The sequence below is a fragment of the Pseudoliparis swirei genome, chromosome 8, assembly GCF_029220125.1.
Source record: "Pseudoliparis swirei isolate HS2019 ecotype Mariana Trench chromosome 8, NWPU_hadal_v1, whole genome shotgun sequence".
Classification (NCBI taxonomy): Eukaryota; Metazoa; Chordata; class Actinopteri; order Perciformes; family Liparidae; genus Pseudoliparis; species Pseudoliparis swirei.
This window is the reverse complement of record NC_079395.1, coordinates 15,075,238-15,096,886: the sequence shown is the minus strand read 5'-3', so window position 1 is coordinate 15,096,886 and position 21,649 is coordinate 15,075,238. Positions and strand designations below refer to the sequence as shown.

Below are 21,649 nucleotides of genomic sequence, written 5' to 3'. Positions count from 1 at the left end.
TACTTTGTTAATGCATAAGAATACAAAATATGTAAAAAGCATGTCATATTTGCATGTTTTCCACAAAGAGCTGTAATATGATGCCTTATGGCTGATGCTCAATTCAGCATTTTTTTTTAGCAGAATGTTAAATTACTTTTGATTTGCTTTGTAACTTCCTAAAGATAACTTCCTCTCAGGCTTCATGCAGCTTCAACAACCTACGTAAAACAACGTATACTAATATAAATGTCATATGTGTAGATTTTAATAATATTTAATAATTAAGACAAACCTCAAAGCAAAAAGAAAACCCGAGAATAAACTAAGAACACGTAGTTAAAGAACTGACATGATACAGCTGAGAGGATTTACTCAATGTAACTCAACCGTGTCGACGCAGATAAACTTGTAGTTGTGGCGTCACCTAGTGAAACAAATAGATTATAGCAAGTCCGGCTTAGTCAGAGGACCATGCTACTAAAACACGAACAAAGAAGTTGTTATCTAAAGTTGTTGAACACTGACATGAACTAAAAACGCTTCACACTCCGACGTTGACACGTGTCAAGTAATTAGCAACAGACATGCGCAGTGAGAACTGGCTTGTAATCAGTCACACCTGCTGCCAGGTGCGTTGAGGGTTGATAAACCGCGCACAGCTGTGGTGGCATCTTCACAGGCCGCCGGACGACTGCAGCCATACCTGTCCGAGGTCAACAATGGACTGCAACTTCTCCCCTTTGTGGCTTACGGTGCTTCTCTCAGTTTCCACGCTCGCAGAAAGCTGGCTGGCGTCCAGCCGAGGCTCCAGCGCCACAGCGAGATCTCTCACCCCGAGCAGGGTTCGTTACAACCAGCCTCAGACGACTCCGGGCAAGCCGCAGCAGAGCGCGCCGGCCCATGCGCCGCCTCGCCCCGTCGTGGTCAACTGCCACCCCGACTCGATGCGCGTCGTGGTGCAGGCGGACATGTTTGACACGGGCCTCCAGGTGGACGCCAGACATCTGCGCCTGGGCTCGGGCTCGGTGAGCGAAGGGAGTGAATGCGGGGCAGTCTCCTCGGGAGAGGCGGAATTCACCATCCAGGCCTTCCTGCAAGATTGTGGAACTAAACTCTCTGTAAGTGTCTACTTTTATTTTTACGTGACCTTGTCAGAAAGTCTCTGTGGTGACTTTAGGATTAAAAGCATGTCTCTGTCTCCACTCTTTTTTTTCTTTCAGTCGACAAAAGAGAAGATAATCTATTCCAATGTCCTAATCTACTCGCCTAAACCTTCACCTGATGACTTGCTTCGACTGAATGAAGCAAAAATTCCAGTCCAATGTCATTATGAAAAGTAAGTACTGTGTCTAGATGACGGTAGGTGGAACCAGCTGTTTTGATTTAGGCATTTATTTATTGTTTCATTTGCACAACGCTAAACATGTATCTTAAAGCTAAGGGGCTGTTTCTTTTCAGGAGGTGTGCTGTTGCTGCCATTCCCCTGCAGCCCACCTGGCTTCCGCTCGTCTCCAGGGTCTCGTCAGAGGATCACATAGACTTCAATCTGCTGCTCATGACTGGTACTAAAAGGAGATAATTGATGGCATTTATTTTTTTCTGTTTTCAGGATAGTTCTGTGTTAATTTTTTTACTTCTCATTTTCAGATGATTGGCAGTTTCAGAGGGGATCCGTTTCCTACTTCCTGGGTGACCCCATTAATGTTGAAGTTTCTGCCATTGTGGGTCATCACATGCCCTTGCGAGTCTACGTTGAGCACTGTGTTGCCACGGCAACTCCTGATGCAGAGGCTACATTAAGATATGACTTTATTGAGCATTTTGGGTGAGCTCCACAACCGAGTCTTAAACCTCACCTTTTGGAGTGAACATGATCCCTGTTCTCATCACTTGCTGCCCCAACAGATGTCTTGCTGATGCTTACCTGACAAATTCCAGCTCCCATTTCCTCCCAAGACTTGAAGAGCACAAGCTGAGGTTTCAACTCGAGGCCTTCAGATTCCACCAGGAGCCCAGCAATTGGGTTGGTTAATGTTCCTTCATTTGGCACGGACTTTAAGTGTTCCTTTTTTACTGAAGGTTGTAAGATGAACAATAGTAGACTTTCAGTTCAATACACATGGGACCTTTTTTAATTAACTTTATCATCTTTGCCACTAAACTTTCACGCAGGTCTACATCACCTGCTACCTGAGGGCTGTTCCAGTCAGGTTAGCCGGCAGCTCTGAAAACCGGGCCTGCTCGCTAATCGAGAACAGGTATTTTACTTATCAAGCGTGATCCCTACTCCGCCGTATTATCAGAAAGATTCACATTTATACCTCTTTTTTTTTTCTTTTTTTTATGCCAACGCATCTGAAACCGCTTCCCCGTCCATAAAACATGTCACCAATGACCTCACTATTGTCACATAAGTGAGTTCTCTAAATCTTTAACATCAACGCCTTCTTCAGATGGAGATCAATTGATGGGAACGACCAGGCATGTAGAAGCTGCGACGCCTCCTACCGGGCTGAGGAGCCTCTGCCCACAGAAGCCCTCAAAACAACCATCAGCTCCCAAGCACGGCCCTCCAAGACGTCACCGGAGGAACGACCCGACCAAAGCCCTGCCAATTATTTCCGTTTTCGTCCCGGAGTTCTCCACAACCAGCAGAATACTCTACAAAATGGTGAAATCTAAATTATTGTTTTATAGAACTGTTTATGAAATGCAAACATTATGCATAGTATGTATTCGGTTGAGCACAAAGGCATTCCCGTTTTCACCAGCTTTTAAGATCTTGAGTTTATTTGCATCCATTCATGTAACTTTTAGTGCTGCTGAAAGAGACATTTAAAATGTTTTAATGGTTTGTTTTACAGAACGAAGTGTTCAACTGGGACCCATGACTGTACAGCAATCTGTCCAAATCAACAAAAGGGCGTCTGACTACAAATTGCGTTCACCAAAGAACGGGACCACCTGAGACTCGAGATGGCAGAGTGGAGAATGATATCATTGCTGCCTTTATAAAGGACAAGAACATTTTGGATGGAACTCTTGTAAATGCCAAGATTAATTTGAAATGCTACCGTCCCTGAAATAAAATCTGATTCCTTTGCAATAAGTATTTTACATTAACTTTTTCTCTATACAAATGCTCATAGTAATTCTCAATTATTTGACAGCTGATATTTACAAAATCCAGTGTCCTTTAGTTCTTCGCCAAGAACTTGATATGCCTGTAGCAAACAATTTAATTAGCATTGGGTTTGTTGCACTCAAGTCATTAGGCCCAAGCACAAGAGGTTGTCAAAAGGATGCATTGTGTGTTTTTAACACAAATTCAACCACCACTGTAAACATTCATCTGACATAAGACCAGCTATTTTGATCAGAGGAGAAAAGCAAACATGCTATTAGGGAGCACTTTCCCTCCATTACTACCCACAGCCATCATTATTGATGACTCAATGTGAGGGTATATGCAGCAATATGAAAAGCTGTCTATACACAATCAGGAACAATGTGTGGTCACTTGACTCTATGTTTGTATTTTAATTGGATTTATTCTCTTGGAAAAAAAAGAAGCCCATTTGCTAATTGCTGTTGTGGCTGCCTCCCCTATGCGTCGGTGCGTTGCACTTAAAGAATCCCATACTAATCAGCTTTAATGGACGGCCACCAAGCCATTGAAACCTTTTAAGAAAAGACCGGACTTTGACCCCTTAATGTACACCAGTATTAATATTTCATGTGGAAACGCTTCGGGCTTTTGCCATCGAGAACATTTGATTTGTGTCAAGCTGTCAGCATCTCGCAGCGCCCCTCCGTTGTTTCCCTGTGGGCGTGGCGAGCGCTGTCCATGGTCCTGAAACATCAACCGCGCCTTCTGCGGACCTTTGCTATCAATGTCCCCTCCAACCTCTACAATTAATCGTCGGGTCATTGTCCCGAGCTCCTGAGCGGACTGGTCGATGTCCTCGGCGCCTGTTTACTTGTATCCAACGAATAAGCCATTCTTTGGAGGACTGTGTTTACGATTTGCTGGACGGCATCCATATAACCGCTAAGTGCATAATAAATAACGGGCACATTAAAGTACACTTAGGAGTGAATGTCAAACTTATTAGCATATTCTATGAGACATGCAGCTGTGTGCTTAGCTCACAATATAGTCGAGATGTATATGAGTGCATAATATTCTATGGGTGAAATTTTTTTGCATATCGTTTTGTTTTGAGGCTGTTTGGCATCCTTCTTTTTTTCTGTGTTTTTCGGACCTCTGGCCACGCGACGCGTCTATGATGGCTCTGATGCGTCAGCGTTTCAGCCAGCGCATCTTTCAGCCTATTAAGTGAATCGTCTCGCCCTGCACTTTTCCCCCAAAGCTTTACCAACGAGGTTCACTTAATCATTTCTCCATTTGGATACGACCACGATGCTTTTCTACAAATGCCGAGCCCTGTCGGTGTTCACCGTTTTCTTTCTCTTTCGCACGACTGTGCATGCCATCCGAAAATGTGGACTGGACATTTGTCGGGATGACCAGGTCTGCTGCGCGCAGGGTAACGACACCAAGGCCGTCACCTGTTGCAAGCAGTTCATGGACAACACCTACTACAACATCGCGATGGTCACTCGGAAACTTTCTGGGGTGCTTATTATGCTGCTTCTCTTCGCTGCGGGATACTTTGTCCAGCGAATGTTGTGTTCCAGATCCAGGCAGCTCACCCCGCCTCACAGCGGACACCCAACAGTTACCACTTCACAGGATCCGCTCATGGAGAGCAGTGCACCGACTGGCTCGGTGGATCCGGCTCCTGCTTCTCAGCTGCCCTCATACGAAGAATGCAAACGCCTGCCGACATATGAAGAAACGGTGTGCCATGGGGGCAGAGGACGGCAGGAGTACCACATGGGACAAGCTACAGGACGAGGAGGTCAGTTCGATTAGTCACGGTTTCAACATGTATTCGACATTTGAGGTTATATTCGTCGCAATGGACATTTCAGAAACACACAAACGGCCCAGGACGTTGTCGAGTATTTTCCCTGCTGCAGTCTCGACTGTGAGGATCGATACGAGAAGCGCCTCTGCAGATTAAGAGAGGCACTATCAATGTTCAAGTTATTGGTTAAATGTATTTTTTTTTAAAGGAATCCTTTATTAATGGCTTTGCGAATGTAATACATCAGATAGTGTAATGCTTAATCAGAAATAAAACACGAGTAAGCATAACTTTGGGGTTGCCATGTCGTGAAAAAAATCCCCTTTCGACTCTTTAATTCATCACGAATGATTTTCCACTACATACTCGAATGGACTATTATAAAACTACTACTTATTCTTCAACATGTATAACTGCTTTATGACGCCAGCAAATGTGTTGTTTTCAAACTGCAGTAAACAGATTATACATGCACTTGTCTTTGTTATTCGCTGATATTGATGATGTAACAATGGAGGCTTTATAAACCCAAGAGTGTAATCCAAATGCCGGGCCCAGTGAATGCTGCTTACTAATTGAAGATATAAGATGCACCCTGGTAAAACAAATTATTCTGCAGTATCTTATTATGTGTCCGTGGGACTCAAAGGGGCTTCTAATGCATGGTGATATACTTCACGGTATCTTGTGTTTCATGTGGTATCCATTAGTGTCACAGGAAGTAGCCTAATTGTTTCACTCACTCTTAAGCAGTTTGCACGATGCTGTTGTTCAAACTGTGCATGCGTACAAAAGAAGTGACTTAACCAAAAGGTCCGATCTCATTCAATATGATTTATTGTTGGTAAGAAGGGTTTTGGATTTACAAACTTATTTCAAAAATGATTTTGTTTGCTGTCATATCATCAATTTTTTTTTAAATATCGCGTACAAAATAAATGTCGACGTGTCATTTGACCATCTGGACCACTCGCCTGAAGGCTTCTTCAAGTCCAAATCCCGTCGAGGCGGAACAAGGCTGAACGAACCAATCCCGCCCCGAGCACATGTTCCTCATGCTAAACATGTCCTTGATTTCCGTGGCAGTCAGAGCGCCGTTCACGTCCTGCTTGTTGGCGAGCAGCACCAGCGGCCGGCCCCGCAGCAGCTCGCTCTTCAGCGTGTACTCCAGCTCCCTCCGCGCCTCCTCCAGACGCTCCCGGCCCGAGCTGTCCACGACGAACACGACCGCCGCCGCGTCCTGGTGGAAACTCGGCCAGTGCTCGCGCATCCTCCTCTGGCCGCCGACATCCCACACGGTTAGAGCCGTGTTCTTCCCGTTCTTCTTCGCCTCGAGCATTTCCACGTTGAAGCCGATGGTGGGAACGGTGGTGACGCACGCGTTGAGCTTCAGTTTGTAGAGGAGAGTCGTTTTCCCAGAGTTGTCCAAACCCAGCAGGAGAACGTGCAGGGCTTCTGGTTGTTTGGACCCTCGCAGTCCCATGGTGACGTGGAGATAGAGAGACAGTCAACTCGAGTGGGACAGGCACATGCACGTGAAGTGCTGTATTGGAGTGTTTGCTGTGTGCGTTGCCCGGAATTTAATAGATCAGCCATTAGCTCCACGCGGACTAACTCACGCTCACCGATAAGGCGCCACACCAGGGTGCAAAGTGTGCGCCAACCAGAGGAGTTCCCTTGTTTATACACGCGGTTTGAGTAGAGTGGGCAAACATTGCACTGTTAAACAGTATATTGTTCACTTTTTATACAATGACAATGGGCCGATCTTGTCATGAATAAAGGTTACAAAAGGTTATCCTAAGTTACTTGACTGAAAAACGTATAAGTTAAGTTATACTTAAGATAAGTTATACTTAAGTTCACAGAGTTTAAACACACTAAAGACAATCAGACATTCTTGCTCAACAGTGCTTCAGTTATGATTCTCATGAGAATAAAATCCACTTCCGAATTAGAAATAATGAGTCATTTGTTTGTTTATATGGACCATGGTGTGTCATGGGTTCATTGTTGCTCAATTATTTGCCTACAAATTACATTTTGGCACATATTTAGGCATTGTAATCTCACTTGGAACACTATAGTTGCCTCAGTGATCAGCAATCAATGGTAAACAACAACAACGATATCCAGACTTCACCTGCCAAAGAAATAAATGCAGTTTTTTTTAACTGAACCAGCGATAGTCTTCTCTATAAAGTAAAATAAATACAATAATTGTGTTTTTTCTTTGAAGTCATTATATCCTACACTTCAACAGTCCATAAGGTCCAACCCTGACATCCACTTGACCTTGACCTTCATGTAACATGTCAAATGGATGTCGTATCCCTCAGACCCACTTCCCCAAACAACCTATAACGTTTCAGAGCTTCTCAAAAACAAAAGGAAACATAAACCCAGTTGGTAATCATCATGCGGTGAGAGACTGTTCTGAACAAACATGTAGTCACATTTAAAAGTAGGTCAATGATATACAGTATACATATCAGCATAATCAAATAAAAAAGGAAGGACAAATAAATGAAGTTCGGTCCGCCATTGTAAAGATTTGGCACTTACAACCTCTAAACAGGTTGATGTGTTCTCACAATGCGTTCACAACATGTCCAACTTCTTACTGACTGAACCCAGATTACTTTCATTGGATCTGCTCCACATTCTTTTTAAAGATAAATGTGCATTCATTGTTTTACCCTCACTAAAACAGACATCATAGCATAACAATAACACTGTTTCCAAAGAAAACACGTTTCTCTCAGTGCGCATGAAATGACGTCACTCTTCATCCCCACTATAGTCTTCCTGTTGTGCAATCTGACCCTGAATATAATGTCTCATAAAGACTCAATCAACACATTGCAGTGGTCAGTCCAGCCAACTCCATCGTGTCGTGGAGACTAGTTTAAATCCCCTTTGACTCCATGGAGCGCGCACATCAGCGCCGGAGCCCAAATCAGCGGCTTCCTGCTGCCCAGAAGACTCCACAGCTTAAGGACACACTGAGTGCGTCCGAGCACGCGGTGCTTCACTTGATTCCATCCAAAATCGCGTTCGCATTTCACCGGATTGAATGATCGTTTCAAGATCGGGTCCAATTCTCTCCCGGCTTCACCCACACGCCCCCGGTTGGATTGTCCATCACGTACACTAGCCCCCCGGTGTCACAGCGGCTTTGGGTCCAAGAGTGGACGGTTGACTTCTCCAGCATCCGTGGGGACGGGTGAGGACAAGCCGACTGGCTGGTCACCTTCTTCTCAATGCCGACAACGGAGGCCGGAGAACAGCACGGGTCCTCTCGCTCACACGCGCCCACGCGATGAAAAATCACCCGCGCTTCGATGGAGGCCTTGGAGCTGTGCTGTCCCATTGTGACTTCAATTCAAACACTCACTTTGAATAATCAAAAGAGAAGTGTGCAATCCGTTCAGAGTGTGTTCAAAGTGTCTTTCTCTGGTGCCCCGCGCGCACTTCTGTGTCCCTCACCAAGTGCCAAAATCCTTATAGAACCCGACAACAGGTTCCCGTAAAGTAGAGTGACGCATTTGACTTTGTTGCTTTGATGCCCGGATGTTCCAACACTGGTATTCGGATCAGTGCCCGGTCGAGCTATTCTGAGTGTCCCCACCTGGTAAAGACCGTCACTCGACTTTGCGTCATGGAGTGCTGCCGAGCTGTCTGCGCCCCTCCTGGGGGCTGCAGCCGGGTTAAGTTGCCCTGCAGACCGCAGCGCACAGTCGTGGTCTGTATGGGAAGCCATTTGTGGAGCGACGAAATGCATCCCGGCAACCCTCAAGAAGTCACGTGCCACCCCTCACCCACTCTTCTCACCCCCCTAACCTCCCTCTCTCACCACCTCATTATGTTGCTGACGTTGTAGATGATATAACACAGTATACATGACCTATATCTCTGAGCAACTTATAGCTGCTTGAACACAATACATATTCGTATAACGAATGAATGAAAAAGTGGTGAAACATAAATGAAATGTAGCTTGCAAGAAGAAAAAAAAAACTCATGATGCAATTAAAAAAGACCCTTGAAAATAAATAGTTTGTAGAGCTGCACAGTTATTGCAAGTAATGAAGGCCTTTGAGATCAGACTGAAAATGCATTGAAGAAGAAAGAGTTTATTACTGATAGTTTACATAAAGATTTATTTGTACACTTCCTTCTTTTCACAGCATCGGCTCAACACGTGTCAACTGCCTTTCAACAAAAAGTGATGGGTAATATAAAGAAGCGCCAGAAATATATTATACAGTGTACTGATTTGGCAATCGACAGACACACCCAAACTCTCAACAATAAATAAGGCATTCGGTAAACTATTAAACAAACAAAAGAAGGCATCTCTCAGGTCATTAAACACGTTGGTAAACAGGAAACAGCAGCACATCAAGTTTTACTGTAACATTGCTCGACAGGTTGTTGTTGTCGTCGTATTGCTGCAGGAGCATATCATATAGCTACTCGCATTCCGGTTGGGAAATTCACAATGTGAAACCTCTTAAGTCCTTTTTTGGATGTGTGTGGGTTGCACTTCCTGTTTCGTGCACTTCCCAGGTCAAAGGCAGGCATCAGTGTCCATGGTAACATTGTATGCACTTTGTTCATGAACATAAGATAAGCGGAAGCACATGCCCTGATACAGATGGAGTGAAACTACTTTGATGGAACGCTTCACTTTAGCTCCATAAAACTGTACCAAGAAGTGGAGGTCAGGAACTAAATCAGGTTCTACGTGTATTGAAACCCTCTCGTCTTACTGAGGATATACAGCGTTGACATTGGCTGATATATGTAAGAATTCTCCATTCTAAAAAATAAACATAAAAGGTGTTTTTGTTGTTGTTGTTGACATAACCGTTTAAGTGTATGTGTTGTACGTTGAAGTAATACTCCACCCATAATCTCTCTTCTGAGTCTACACTTGAAAAGTGCAATTACAATTTTGCAGTTACAGCCTTCAATGACAAAAGCCGCATGACCAACCCTCAGCTCATTCATTGGTTCAACTTCCTAACGCAGTTCACTGGTTGGCTACCGCAAACATCAAACAGATACATCCGACTTACATGGATGAATCGTGTCTGTAAAATTATAAATAATAAATTGATCAACTTAAAGTTATTCTAGGTATAAATTAATTGATGAAATCTACATTAAAAAAACTCGAGTAAAAATGTGTATTACTAATTCTGTTTACTTTCATCTTTAAAGGGATAAACTTGCTGTTAAATTAAATCGCATATCTAAAATGACCAAAATCCAACTCACTGAGCATCGGTGGGAGCTGAGATGAGAGTTCTACCAAAACAGCAGCTGGCCAATCGGCGCTCTTGCTGTTTAAATTCATATTCATGCAACTTTTTTCCCCTGTGACACAGTTTCAAGCTGATTGCAGCAGAGGGTGAAACTATGTCTGCAGGCGTTGAGTGTTTGGTACTCCAGAGTTAGAGATTTTCGGTGCAGCATTACTTAAAGTTCAATACAAAGGTATGGATCCACTGGAGTCTTTTTGTATTTGACATTTTCCAGGTCAAAACTGTGACAGGCGTCAGCGTAATCGCAAATGCATTTCGAGTAGCTTCCTGCACAGTGATTCTTAAGTAGGCACTAGTTGAAGAAGCCTCCAGTGGAGCTGTACCACGTATGTGCATGTACAGCAAACAGGAGTAATTCACTCAGTCGAATGTGTGCTGGTTAAGAGAAATCCCCTGTCTGGTGTCTCTGTGTGTTCATGAATATCCACTTTTTTCAGTATTTTATGCATTCATCATCAATTGAAACGATGGTTTTGAGATGTGTTGTGTTCAAATGCCCTTATGTCAAATAAAAACCCTGAAGAAAAAAAAACATTTGGTTTAAAAAATGTTTGTTCATGTGTGTCTGTATGTGTATGCACTTGTTTAGTTCTCAGTATCCACACATCAACTTCCTCCAGTCCTCCTGTGACATCACTCTCACTGCTCCAACCAGAAGATGTGAAAAGCCTTTGAAGACATTGATCACGATGTGAGCTTGAAACTGAACCCTGACCTACTCCGCCGGCTTGCTGCTCCCCCCGGCTCCACTTTTGAACTTCACCACCATGACAGTGATGTTGTCGGGGCAGCCGCGGTAGAATGACTGGAGGACGATGCTCTTGGCGCCGAAGTGAGGCTCGTCCAGACGCTCGCGGACGAACCGGACGGCCTCCTCGTTGCTGAACGCGTCCCACAGGCCGTCTGAGGCCAGGATCATGAACTCTGGCTTCAGCTTGTCCATGTCAAAGGTCATGATATCGGGGTCGGGGATGACTACATTGAGGTTTTTAAGTGGGTAGTCCCCGAGAGAGCGAGACATAGCCAGGATCCCCTGGACTCTCCAGGATCCATTAAAACTGATGAAACCTCCTGGAAGTGAAGAAATAAGAAGGAAAAGGTTTGAGCGGTGACATTTTAAATACTGGCTTGATTTTATAGAACTTGATAAACAAAGATCACATGTGAAACTCTTTTAAAATCACACAGCCCCTGTATCTATTTCATCAAATAGATACACGCGTTGTATCACACACACACACACGATGCTGTTCCTAAATAGACCAACAGATGGCAACAAAGAGCCCTAAAGTCCTCCACACCAGCCAGGTAAATTCAGTTATGTGATATATATTTTTTTTATAGGGTTGCTCCTCTACCTGCCCTCTTGATCCTCTTGCGCTCCTTCAGCTGGTACGGCTTGTGGTCGTGCGACAGCGCAACAGCGTTTCCGTCTTTGTCACACAACACGCCGCGAGAGTCTCCGACGTTGGCCACTGTGAGCTCTCTGTCCGAAAGCAGGGCCACTAAGCATGTCGTTCCTGCAAGGGAGAGTGAAGAAATTAGTTTACATGGTTAATAAATAAGAGAGAAAGAAATAATAGGAAACAGTTCAGAGAGCTGTTTTTAGTTAATGCTCCAACAATTCTGAATTCAATCTGGTTGTAAGTATATTTTAGACACCCGGAGTAACAGCTTGGGGTTCATCACATCATAAAAAAAAAATTCTTAGCCTGTGAAAACATTGAATTAAATAAGTTTCAACATCTTTAGCGATCACACTGCACCTCTGCTGCAGGTGAAAATAGAAGACAAAAATAGTCGTGCCAGAGTTAATGTATTATTATAATGACAGGCAATGTTTGGTCTACGTGACATTTAAGATAACATTCTTGGACCGAGTCCAATATGTCAGTAAATATATGTCAAGAGATCTCTGCTATGATCATATCTGCCACTTTTATATTTTCATTGATCTTCTACAGTATAGTATGCCAAAATATGTCAAAATTAAAGTCATAGTATAGTATGCCAAAATATGTCAAAATAAAAGTCATAGTATGCCAAAATATGTCAAAATAAAAGTCATAGTATGCCAAAATATGTCAAATTATAAGTCATATTATGCCAAAATATGTAAAAATAAAAGTCATAGTATAGTATGCCAAAATATGTCTAAATAGTATGTCAAAATAAAGGTCATAGTATAGTATGCCAAAATAAAAGTCAGTTTAGTATGCCAAAATATGTCAAAATAAAAGTCATAGTTTAGTATGCCAAAAATAAAGGTCATAGTATGCCAAAATATAGGTCATAGTATAGTATGCCAAAATATGTCAAAAATAAAAGTCATAGTATAGTATGCCCAAATATGCCAAAATAAAAGTCATAGTTTAGTATGCCAAAATAAAGGTCATAGTATAGTATGCCAAAATATGTCATGTTACATATTTTGGCATACTATACTATGACCTTTATTTTGACATATTTTGGCATACTATACTATGACTTTTATTTTGACATATTTTGTTATACTATACTATGACCTTTATTTTGACATACTATTTTGACATATTTTGGCATTCTATACTTTGACCTTTCTTTTTGACATATTTTGGCATACTATACTATGACTTTTATTTTGACATACTATACTATGACCTTTATTTTGACATACTATTTAGACATATTTTGGCATACTATACTATGACTTTTATTTTTGACATATTTTGGCATACTATACTATGACTTATTTTTGACATATTTTGGCATACTATACTATGACCTTTATTTTTTACATAGGCTTTTTTAAACCAGACTGTTTTATTTCATGTTTATGCATGAAAGCACTGTTTAGACATGTTTTAAAGTCTGAAGTTACTGAGTAGTAAATGTATGTTGTATTACCTTGTGTCCTTAAGATTCACTTGTTGGTTCATAATTGACTGTAAAAGGGAATATTACTAAATAGTTTTGTTGTGCATACTGTGATATTCTGATCTCTCAGGTTCAAACTGCACCATCTTTTCATTAAATACATTTGAGAAGTTAAAAATGTCCCTCGATTTAGGTCATAGCTTGTCATTCAGGGGTGATAGTGCATCCCAAAGCCAGACCAGTGGAGAATCACAGCCCCAGACCAGTAGAGAACCACTGCCCCAGACCAGTAGAGAACCGCTGCCCCAGACGGGTGGAGAATCACAGCCCCAGACTAGTAGAGAATCACAGCCCCAGACTAGTAGAGAACCGCTGCCCCAGACCAGTAGAGAACCGCTGCCCCAGACCAGTAGAGAACCACTACCCAGACCAGTAGAGAACCACTACCCAGACCAGTAGAGAACCACCTGTCTCAACTGTGACAAAGCTTTTATCAAAGTTAATTTAATAATGTTTGTTTGATCTTTGATAAGGTAATGTGGGTTAAAATAAATATAATGAAATTAAATAGATTTATTGTATAATATTAAATACATTTGCATATATAGTTATACATTTATATAAGTACACCTAAAGAAACAATAAACAAATGCAAAGACAGTTATTTAACAATATGTTCTGGAGTAGTTAGAATTATACCGTGTTAGTGACAACCGGTCCTTTGAGGGCAGCCATGAGGCGGATGTGGCCAACGGTGAAAATGAGTTTGACACCCCTGTTCTACACTAAAATAAATACAGTAATCTTTAAAGATTAGACCACCTCATCCCCAGGCCTTAGCGTACATGTACAGGAACCTACTGTAATGACTTCAGGTTAATGTTCGACATTTAAGGTGTGATCTCCTGACTTCATGGAATACAAATAAATATTAAATAGATTCCTTAAATAAATGCTGCAAATGATAAGTTGTTATGGTAGGACCACCCGCAGGGGGGCCACCCAGGGAAGATCAGATTACTTGATAATCGTGTCGACCTGCTTGGAGGGAGAGAGAGAAAGAAAAAGAGAGAGGCAAGTGTATCTTTATGCCTCAAATATGCCGAGTTGACAGAAAGTCACCAAACAGACAATGACAGATAATGGGCCAAAAACAACAGTTCTTTGGCGAGATGTATCAAATGCCATCAACTGATCAATCTGCACTAGAGAGTTTAACATCAGAGTACAGAGTACCAACAACAGCGTAGATTATCACATTCAGTCTGCACTACAAGTGGAGAGCGCAGGAGCCAACATGTCAGCTATTGTTTCTGGAACAATCCTCCTTCATATAGACCTCTCTTCTGCTTCGTTGACAGCTGAGATTCACTGATTGGCAAACTGAGTAATTGGCGGTGTAACAAAAGGGAAGTAGGAAAAACTGGGAGGGAGAGGAAGTCCTCGCTTTAGTTGAGACCAAACAAAGTAATTTCACGTCTCCTCTCATCGTTTAAGAATCCATCAGTATCATCTTCTCTACATCCATTATCCTCCTTTTTCCCTCTCTCACAAGCACACATTCGAGTCTGGCCGACCACGTTTGGTGGGAAGTGAGTTTATTTATTATTTTGGAACAACAAACAAATGATGCCTGGCTCCTCAACAAAGGTGCGTTAAATCTAGTCTTCTGTGGCTGTGACTTTGGAAAGGAATAGCCACCATGAGAAGTTAAAAACACACAAAAACGACCAAGTTTAATTTCTCACACTACTCCTTGGACACTGGACAGCAAGCGATCAGCTGGGGGTGGAAAGCAGCCGTGACTGGTCTTTGGAACAAGAGGTATCTATCGTTACATGCAGTATGCATTATATTTGAACCACTTCCTCATAACATGGAACATTGACCTTTGACCCTCCTGCTCATGTATCTGCTGTGCAAAGTGTGGGTCAGAATAGGCACAGAACCGAGTCTTATCAGCACTGCTGGGTCAATGTCGGGTGTTGTGAATGGTGTGTTGTGGCTCAAGTATCGTGATATTTCTACTGCGGTCAGATTTGAAGGAAGAGGCGGAGGGCGGCGAGCCTGTTATGGAGCGTTAAACACTTAAACCGGATGAGATTTGAGAATGTATTCTTCACCCTGAAATGTCCATATAATCTGAGTGGATGTAAATGCATAGCCAAATAAATCGGATATTAAATGTGTGGGATTGTATTCTGAGAAACAAAAACAGAGATTCAGACTAGTGTCTGGACTTTTAATGTTTCTATATGATGGAGTTACACAGACAAACCCCCCCGTAACTGAAGATGGTACATTCTGCTTTGGACCAATCAAAGTGGAGCTATGTAACATTATGGTGGTGTCCTTTTCATACGTTTTGTCCAGCCTGGTCTTCATCTTGGGATACTGACTCCTGCTTTTACAACCTCAGATGATTTATGTTGCGTCTTAATGTGGTATATATTGAAAGAGATAAAAAATGTAAAACAATTTGAGAGCTAAATTTTTTTTTACATTTAGCAACACATCTGTGTAACAAATGATTTCAACCCAAGAAACACTGCAACAACGGAGACACAATAGAGCAAAGGAACTGCCATCATATACTTCAGTCGTAAAGCTCTCAGCTAAAACAACTCTTTGTTGCCGGGATCGTGGCGACAACTTTGTACATGGAATAGCCCCTATGGGGCGTAAAGAGTGTCATTGCGCTCAGAGGACATGACACAGGAAATTGTGAGATTTGTTTGATGTGTTGCTTCATGTCAGACATCTCGACTTTAACCAAGGCCTGGCGCAAGTGTTTTAGATACATCTAGACGCTTGAACATCTTAGCTTGTTAATTTCACAAAACGGCCATCCAGCTTTCTTCCTGTCTTCTCTCTGTTAACCCATAAACACACACACACACACACACACACACACCTGCTTCATTGTGGTTGGCAGAGAGCTTGTCCAGTATCTCACGATCCACGTTCAGGATGCGCTGCTCGAGGATGCTGCCGTGAGACAGAGTGCCGTCTCTCTTCTCTCTCTCGAAGGCCTGCAGCTGCTGCTTCAGGGAGTCCGGCAGGTGGGCCTTCACATAGTCGGCCGCCGCCTGGGAGAGAAGGGGGGGGGGGAGATGGAGAGGGTTAGCAGCAACCATTACTGAACACTGACCTGCCCAGCACCAACCAGTGGACAGACACAGTCAGGGACTAGCTGGTTATCAGTGAAGCATTAAGAAACTAATAGTTATACCAGTAAGTACTTCTGATATAAATGATAAAGATATGTCATAATATAGTTCTGTTTGGCTTTCATTTTCTACTAACCAAGAACAACTCTGTTCTCTGTAGTCATATAATCATCTGCAGTCACAGTTCATCACATTGATTCATTATCCTCGGTTTGAATAGAATAAATAATGGTGTTACTGTTTGGTTTTTCCCGTTTTTTCCCCAGGAAATATGATCAAACTATTTACAGGAGTACTTTTGTCCATTTCATACAGCAGGTACTCTGTGCTGAATTATTGAACAACCACCTCCTCCTCCTGCTTCTTCCTATACTTTACTGCCAAGCTTTCCATTATGCTAATGCTGTTGATCTGTATGGTGGATCTCTTACCGACATTGCTGCTTTTGTTTTACCCCACGAGTCAGAAATTCAATGTTATGTAGCAAAGTAGTGTGAAAGCCTTTTAAAAATGTTTTAAACTAATCAAAGTTCCTGCTTCAGCGGCAGGTTTCTGTAAATCATGCTTTTAAAAAGCAGCAGCTTGGGCTGACTTTAATAATTATGGGCCATAACTCACTACCTCCATACAAATATAGGGAGAAAGAAAACAGAGAAGTGTTTAAGAAATGTCCTGCACATTTCCAGAGGTGGAACACATGCACACTGTCAGAGAAAGCCCGTTCGGCCTGTATTTGGTTTGGCGGCATCATTTCCCTTAATATTGCTGAGATGTGTGAAAGTGTGTGTTTACACTTGTGCCAAACAGCATTTTTTAAAAAGCACTGTAAATAGGATGTCCACAATATTTCCCGACAACATCGTCAGCATTGAGATTCCCGGAAGAAAAACACAGCGTTCCCACATAACCCTTAACTTTGGACTCAAAGATAAATATGTGTTTGTGGGAAAGGACTGGAGAGGGATCCAGATGGGTAAACACCTTTGACTATGTTGTCTCCTCTCTAGGTAAACACCTTTGACTGTTTATTGTCTCCTCTCTAGGTAAACACCTTTGACTGTTTGTGGTCTTCCTCTCTAGGTAAACACCTTTGACTGTTTGTGGTCTTCCTCTCTAGGTAAACACCTTTGACTATGTTGTCTCCTCTCTATAGGTAAACACCTTTGACTATGTTGTCTCCTCTCTATAGGTAAACACCTTTGACTGTTTATTGTCTCCTCTCTAGGTAAACACCTTTGACTATGTTGTCTCCTCTCTAGGTAAACACCTTTGACTGTTTGTGGTCTTCCTCTCTAGGTAAACACCTTTGACTGTTTATTGTCTCCTCTCTAGGTAAACACCGTTGACTATGTTGTCTCCTCTCTAGGTAAACACCTTTGACTGTTTGTGGTCTTCCTCTCTAGGTAAACACCTTTGACTTTGTTGTTTCCTCTCTAGGTAAACACCTTTGACTGTTTGTGGTCTTCCTCTCTGTGATTTAACGGGGATTTCCAGACCCGTGATTGAATGCCCTGGTGTGACCCGGTGACGTTAAACCACCAGCAGAACGTTCGGCTTGAGAGACAGAGCTTTCATTTTCATTCATGAATGTTATAGAACCATTTGATAACTATAAACTTCACCATGACATGTTTTAGTTGTAAAATAGCACTTTGTACACATGAGCTTGAAAGATGTTTTCATTGGGAAATGCTCATTTTGATAGGGGGATGGAGGGGGCGGGGTGACAGATGGCATCTGGGCCACGTGGTCTGAAAGGAGCCATGAGAAACCACTGACCCTTGACCCAGCTTGACCCAGGGGAGTGGTTGACAGATGGACAAAACCTTCTCACACTCAAAAGGTCTTTGTGATGCATCCTAAGTCAACTCCCTGATTGGCAGTGGGACGAGGTGTTCACACAGAAGGAAACAATGATGGAGAGGGGGGGGGGGGGGGGACTCAAAGCATATGTACACATACCGTGTTCCTCTAGAAACCTGCATGGTGTTGTTATTTTATCACTTATGTATCTTCCCATTATGTTATATATCGTGTCATATACATCTCCACACATTTCATAATGGGATTGCAAAAAAAGGTTTCATTGAGTCCCAACTCGTGCCGGTATCATCGGGCCGTGTAACCTTCTCCCTCCCAGCCTACCTCTCCCCCGTGGCCGTCAAATATCCCGAATATGGACGGGTGGCTCTTGTTGGCGATGTCGGTGAGCACCTCGAAGCGGTCCTCCATGTGATCCCGCCTCCCCTGGATGGAGTACACGGCGACGTTGTTGTTCTTGAACTCCCAGGTCTTGGAGAACTCCGCGTCCAGGACGCTGAGGCCTCCCAGCCGGTCGTTCTGCATCATCTCCGCTACTTTCCCCTTCACCATCTTCACGGCGTCGCGGCTGGACTTGACGATGGTTTTCACCTCGTCCGTGTGGAAGAAGTAGCTCCACAGCGCCAGGCTGATGCACAGCAGGAACAACGTCTCCGGCCTGAGGAGGAAATAACGCATGATCCGACCCAGAAGAGACAAGAGCGTCATTGTGTCTCCTATCATCACACGCAACCGAACTGCGGTCTGGCTTCTTTCACCCTTTTTTTGTGTGTGCACAATTCACTCCATCCGCTCAGCGGAAGTATGAAGAACCCGACGCAGTGCCACGACGTCTGGCTTTCAACATCTGAAGTGTTTCACGAAGGACTTTTCTTCTTCTCCTCTTTTACTCCGGCTGCATACGCGCACTGTGCACGGCGGACTGCCAGACACCGGGCCGGGAAGCGCAGCTCAAAAGCGGACAGGCCACCGTCATTGACTCGGTGAGACGCGTCGGTCCTATCTGCGGCTCAACGAGCAGCTGTGCGGGGATTCTCCGAGTCGAGCCGAGCTCCCGCAGCCCATTGTAGGGGAACAGATATGTTGGGTTGGTCCTACCCCGAGGAAAGACATGTCACCGTGGGCCGAGAGTCGACGAAGTGACGGGAGGCGGAGTCCTCCTTTTCCGCCGCGGACCGCCTGGTGTCTCGGAGGGCTGTTCAGTCCCCGCATCAACAACTCTCCGCGCGCTAATACCGCTAATCGAGAATTATACCTGTAGTCAACTGTGTATCTGTTAATAAAGCAAAACATACGCTGGAGCCGAAGCAGCTGGTGTACACAAAGGGTGTTATTCAAGTCGGGGTTTTATTTTGAAAGGAGGCAGCGGAAGTAGACCTTTTGACACCACTGACTCATCCTGCATGGAGTCGGTGCTGACGTATGTGCGCAGCTGCAAACTCAGGATGAAAAATAAAATAATAATAAAAACATTGCAGAATGAGATTATCATCAGACTGATGTCAAATCTAAATTATTCCATATTATTGTCACATTGTTTGGCCCTGCTGACATTAATTAATAGATCACAATCCATATCATATTTGTAGACACATAAAGTGAGGAGGCCTTTGTTCAGAGGTCGTTATTTTTTCATCGACTCAACACTGCCACCTGGTGGCTGTTTTAGATTAATATTTATCCGACAGTCTTCTCAACGTCACAATTCATACTCGCACACAAACACACACAGGAATATAATTACAATATAACACAAATATTATTAAGCATTTCCCTTTTATTTGAAGGTACGGTGCGTATAGCATTTAGGAGGTGGGGGGGCTTTATTTGCCGAAAAGTTTCCATTGATTGTAATCTGAAACCTCACCTACACTCTGGAGCTTTTAAGCAACAGAAGGAGTGAATCTAACTTCAGTTTTTTTTGTTGCATTAGTAAAAAGGTACATTGTGAAAAAACATTTCAGTGTTGGAGGTGTTATTGGGCCTCTTTTCCAAACAGTGGGTGTGCACACATCTGGGCAATACACATTATATGCACAAAGTCCAGGATTCATCAATACTTTCGTACCTCATTGTTTTTATTCCCCAAACAAATGAAGAAATGCCTCAGACCATGAAGGACCAGTCGGCTGTTATAATGCACACACACCACTTAACCTAAATGCATTTCATATTAAAATCTCATGCAGTAAAGGGGGTTTTAATACACAATATTTAAAAGATGTCGTAAACCAGGCCACATGGCAATAAGACAAAAGGGGGATACACACAAGCGAGTTGTTTAACATAAAAGGTTTATTTAATTTAGGTAGTAAACACAATGTAAGCTAACAGTGGGGTGAGTCAGTACTTTCAGTAGTGGAGGTGAGTGGAAAGTGTGTATGTGACATTGTATCGTGTCGAGACAAACAGGGTTCTCAGGCAAGAGAGAAGGACCCGCTGCGACCAGAGGACCTTTAAAGAGAGCGCACTGGCACACAAATGCCCAGGTGTTTCCAATGCTGCTGATTAACACAGGTGTCCCCACTCTCCTGATGACCCACGGCCACGCCCACCTGCAACCCTGCAGTGATAACAGCCAGTGGCAGAGAGGGTCAAATGAATGACGTCAGGGTTATGAAACTTTGAGCTATTCGAAACAGCCCAAATATGAGAAAATCTTTGCTTTATGTCATCATTTTCACTTTCATTTCTCCCACTTATAAATGTCAGTGAAATATGTCTGACGAAACAGGTGGTTTACTGACATACACACTAAAATACAAGGACAGACTTGAGGACATTTGGGTGATTAAACCTGGACGATTGTATTTTTCTCTTGTATTTCTATCTTTGTACAGCACAGATTATATAAACACAGGTCTAGAACAAAGCCGTGTATGCACTCAGTTTGTGAGGACATATCCTCCATCATCAGCTCAATAATTGTGGACGTTCATAGAGAGACCTTCTTTGCCTTTCTTTCTCTTTTGAGCTATTCCTTTATTATTTAGCCACGTAACGTATCACATGGCTCCACATTAGATTGTGTGAGGAACCGTGGCAACCAATGAGGAATCGGTTAATGTCAGAAACTACATCCAACGCAGATTCTGAGACAAGTACCCCTCGGTCCAGCGGGGCCGGGTTTCCATGAGGTGTACCGGGCTCTTTGGGTTGTTTGATCAAGGAGGTAAACGGTCGGATCAATGTTGCCACGCCGCCTGTTCTGGGACATGGATCCCTCTCCCACTGGGTGCATGGTGATCCCCTTTCTGCTTTGAGGTGCTGCCAATTGGTGTGACCACGACAAGGCGTTGCACCCAGTAACTCTTACATGATGTGCTATTCATGACCAACAATGTGTGAGTTTGTGGGTACGTATACTTTACGCTCATGTACACATCTTCTGCGGTTGTGTGTCTTTGTGTGTAACCTTATAGTTCCGCTGTTTGTGTACAAAGCAAGCATGTGTGTGAACAACATTTCACCAGTGTGTGCCCTCACGGGCCCTGGAATCATATCCCCCATCACATAGAATAAAGTATTGCCTTGTGTACAACCTGCTTTATTT

General features: G+C 43.2%; 3 protein-coding genes across 3 annotated transcripts; 1 reads left to right on the top strand and 2 right to left on the bottom strand.

Annotated features, from left to right (window-relative positions):
• Positions 1-631: 631 nt before the first annotated feature.
• LOC130198284 (zona pellucida sperm-binding protein 3-like) lies at positions 632-3,078 on the top strand. Its single transcript, XM_056421404.1, has 8 exons — positions 632-1,100; positions 1,203-1,318; positions 1,441-1,544; positions 1,630-1,807; positions 1,888-2,005; positions 2,155-2,240; positions 2,436-2,653; positions 2,847-3,078. Exons 1-8 carry the CDS (start codon positions 702-704, stop codon positions 2,948-2,950), a joined length of 1,323 nt encoding a protein of 440 aa, XP_056277379.1. The 5' UTR covers positions 632-701; the 3' UTR covers positions 2,951-3,078.
• Positions 3,079-5,730: 2,652 nt separating this feature from the next.
• Positions 5,731-8,657, bottom strand: arl14 (ADP-ribosylation factor-like 14). Its single transcript, XM_056421019.1, has one exon. It carries the CDS (start codon positions 6,397-6,399, stop codon positions 5,866-5,868), a length of 534 nt encoding a protein of 177 aa, XP_056276994.1. The 5' UTR covers positions 6,400-8,657; the 3' UTR covers positions 5,731-5,865.
• Positions 8,658-9,026: 369 nt separating this feature from the next.
• On the bottom strand, positions 9,027-19,411 carry ppm1la (protein phosphatase, Mg2+/Mn2+ dependent, 1La). Its single transcript, XM_056421010.1, has 4 exons — positions 18,421-19,411; positions 16,020-16,194; positions 11,608-11,769; positions 9,027-11,320 (listed from the first exon to the last, which is right to left on the bottom strand). The coding sequence occupies exons 1-4, from the start codon at positions 18,817-18,819 to the stop codon at positions 10,965-10,967; spliced, it is 1,092 nt and encodes a 363-aa protein (XP_056276985.1). The 5' UTR covers positions 18,820-19,411; the 3' UTR covers positions 9,027-10,964.
• Between the last annotated feature and the right edge of the window lie 2,238 nt (positions 19,412-21,649).

Excerpts from the sequence above, each read along its gene's own strand:
- LOC130198284 (XM_056421404.1), top strand. The coding sequence starts at position 702 with ATGGACTGCAACTTCTCCCCTTTGTGGCTTACGGTGCTTCTCTCAGTT. Across the intron at positions 1,808-1,887 it reads GACTTTATTGAGCATTTTGG|ATGTCTTGCTGATGCTTACC; the intron begins GTGAGCTCCACA and ends CTGCCCCAACAG. Across the intron at positions 2,241-2,435 it reads TGCTCGCTAATCGAGAACAG|ATGGAGATCAATTGATGGGA; the intron begins GTATTTTACTTA and ends CGCCTTCTTCAG.
- arl14 (XM_056421019.1), bottom strand. The coding sequence starts at position 6,399 with ATGGGACTGCGAGGGTCCAAACAACCAGAAGCCCTGCACGTTCTCCTG.
- ppm1la (XM_056421010.1), bottom strand. The coding sequence starts at position 18,819 with ATGATAGGAGACACAATGACGCTCTTGTCTCTTCTGGGTCGGATCATG. Across the intron at positions 16,195-18,420 it reads TTGACGGCCACGGGGGAGAG|GCGGCGGCCGACTATGTGAA; the intron begins GTAGGCTGGGAG and ends CTTCTCTCCCAG. Across the intron at positions 11,770-16,019 it reads TGCCAACCACAATGAAGCAG|GAACGACATGCTTAGTGGCC; the intron begins GTGTGTGTGTGT and ends TCTCCCTTGCAG.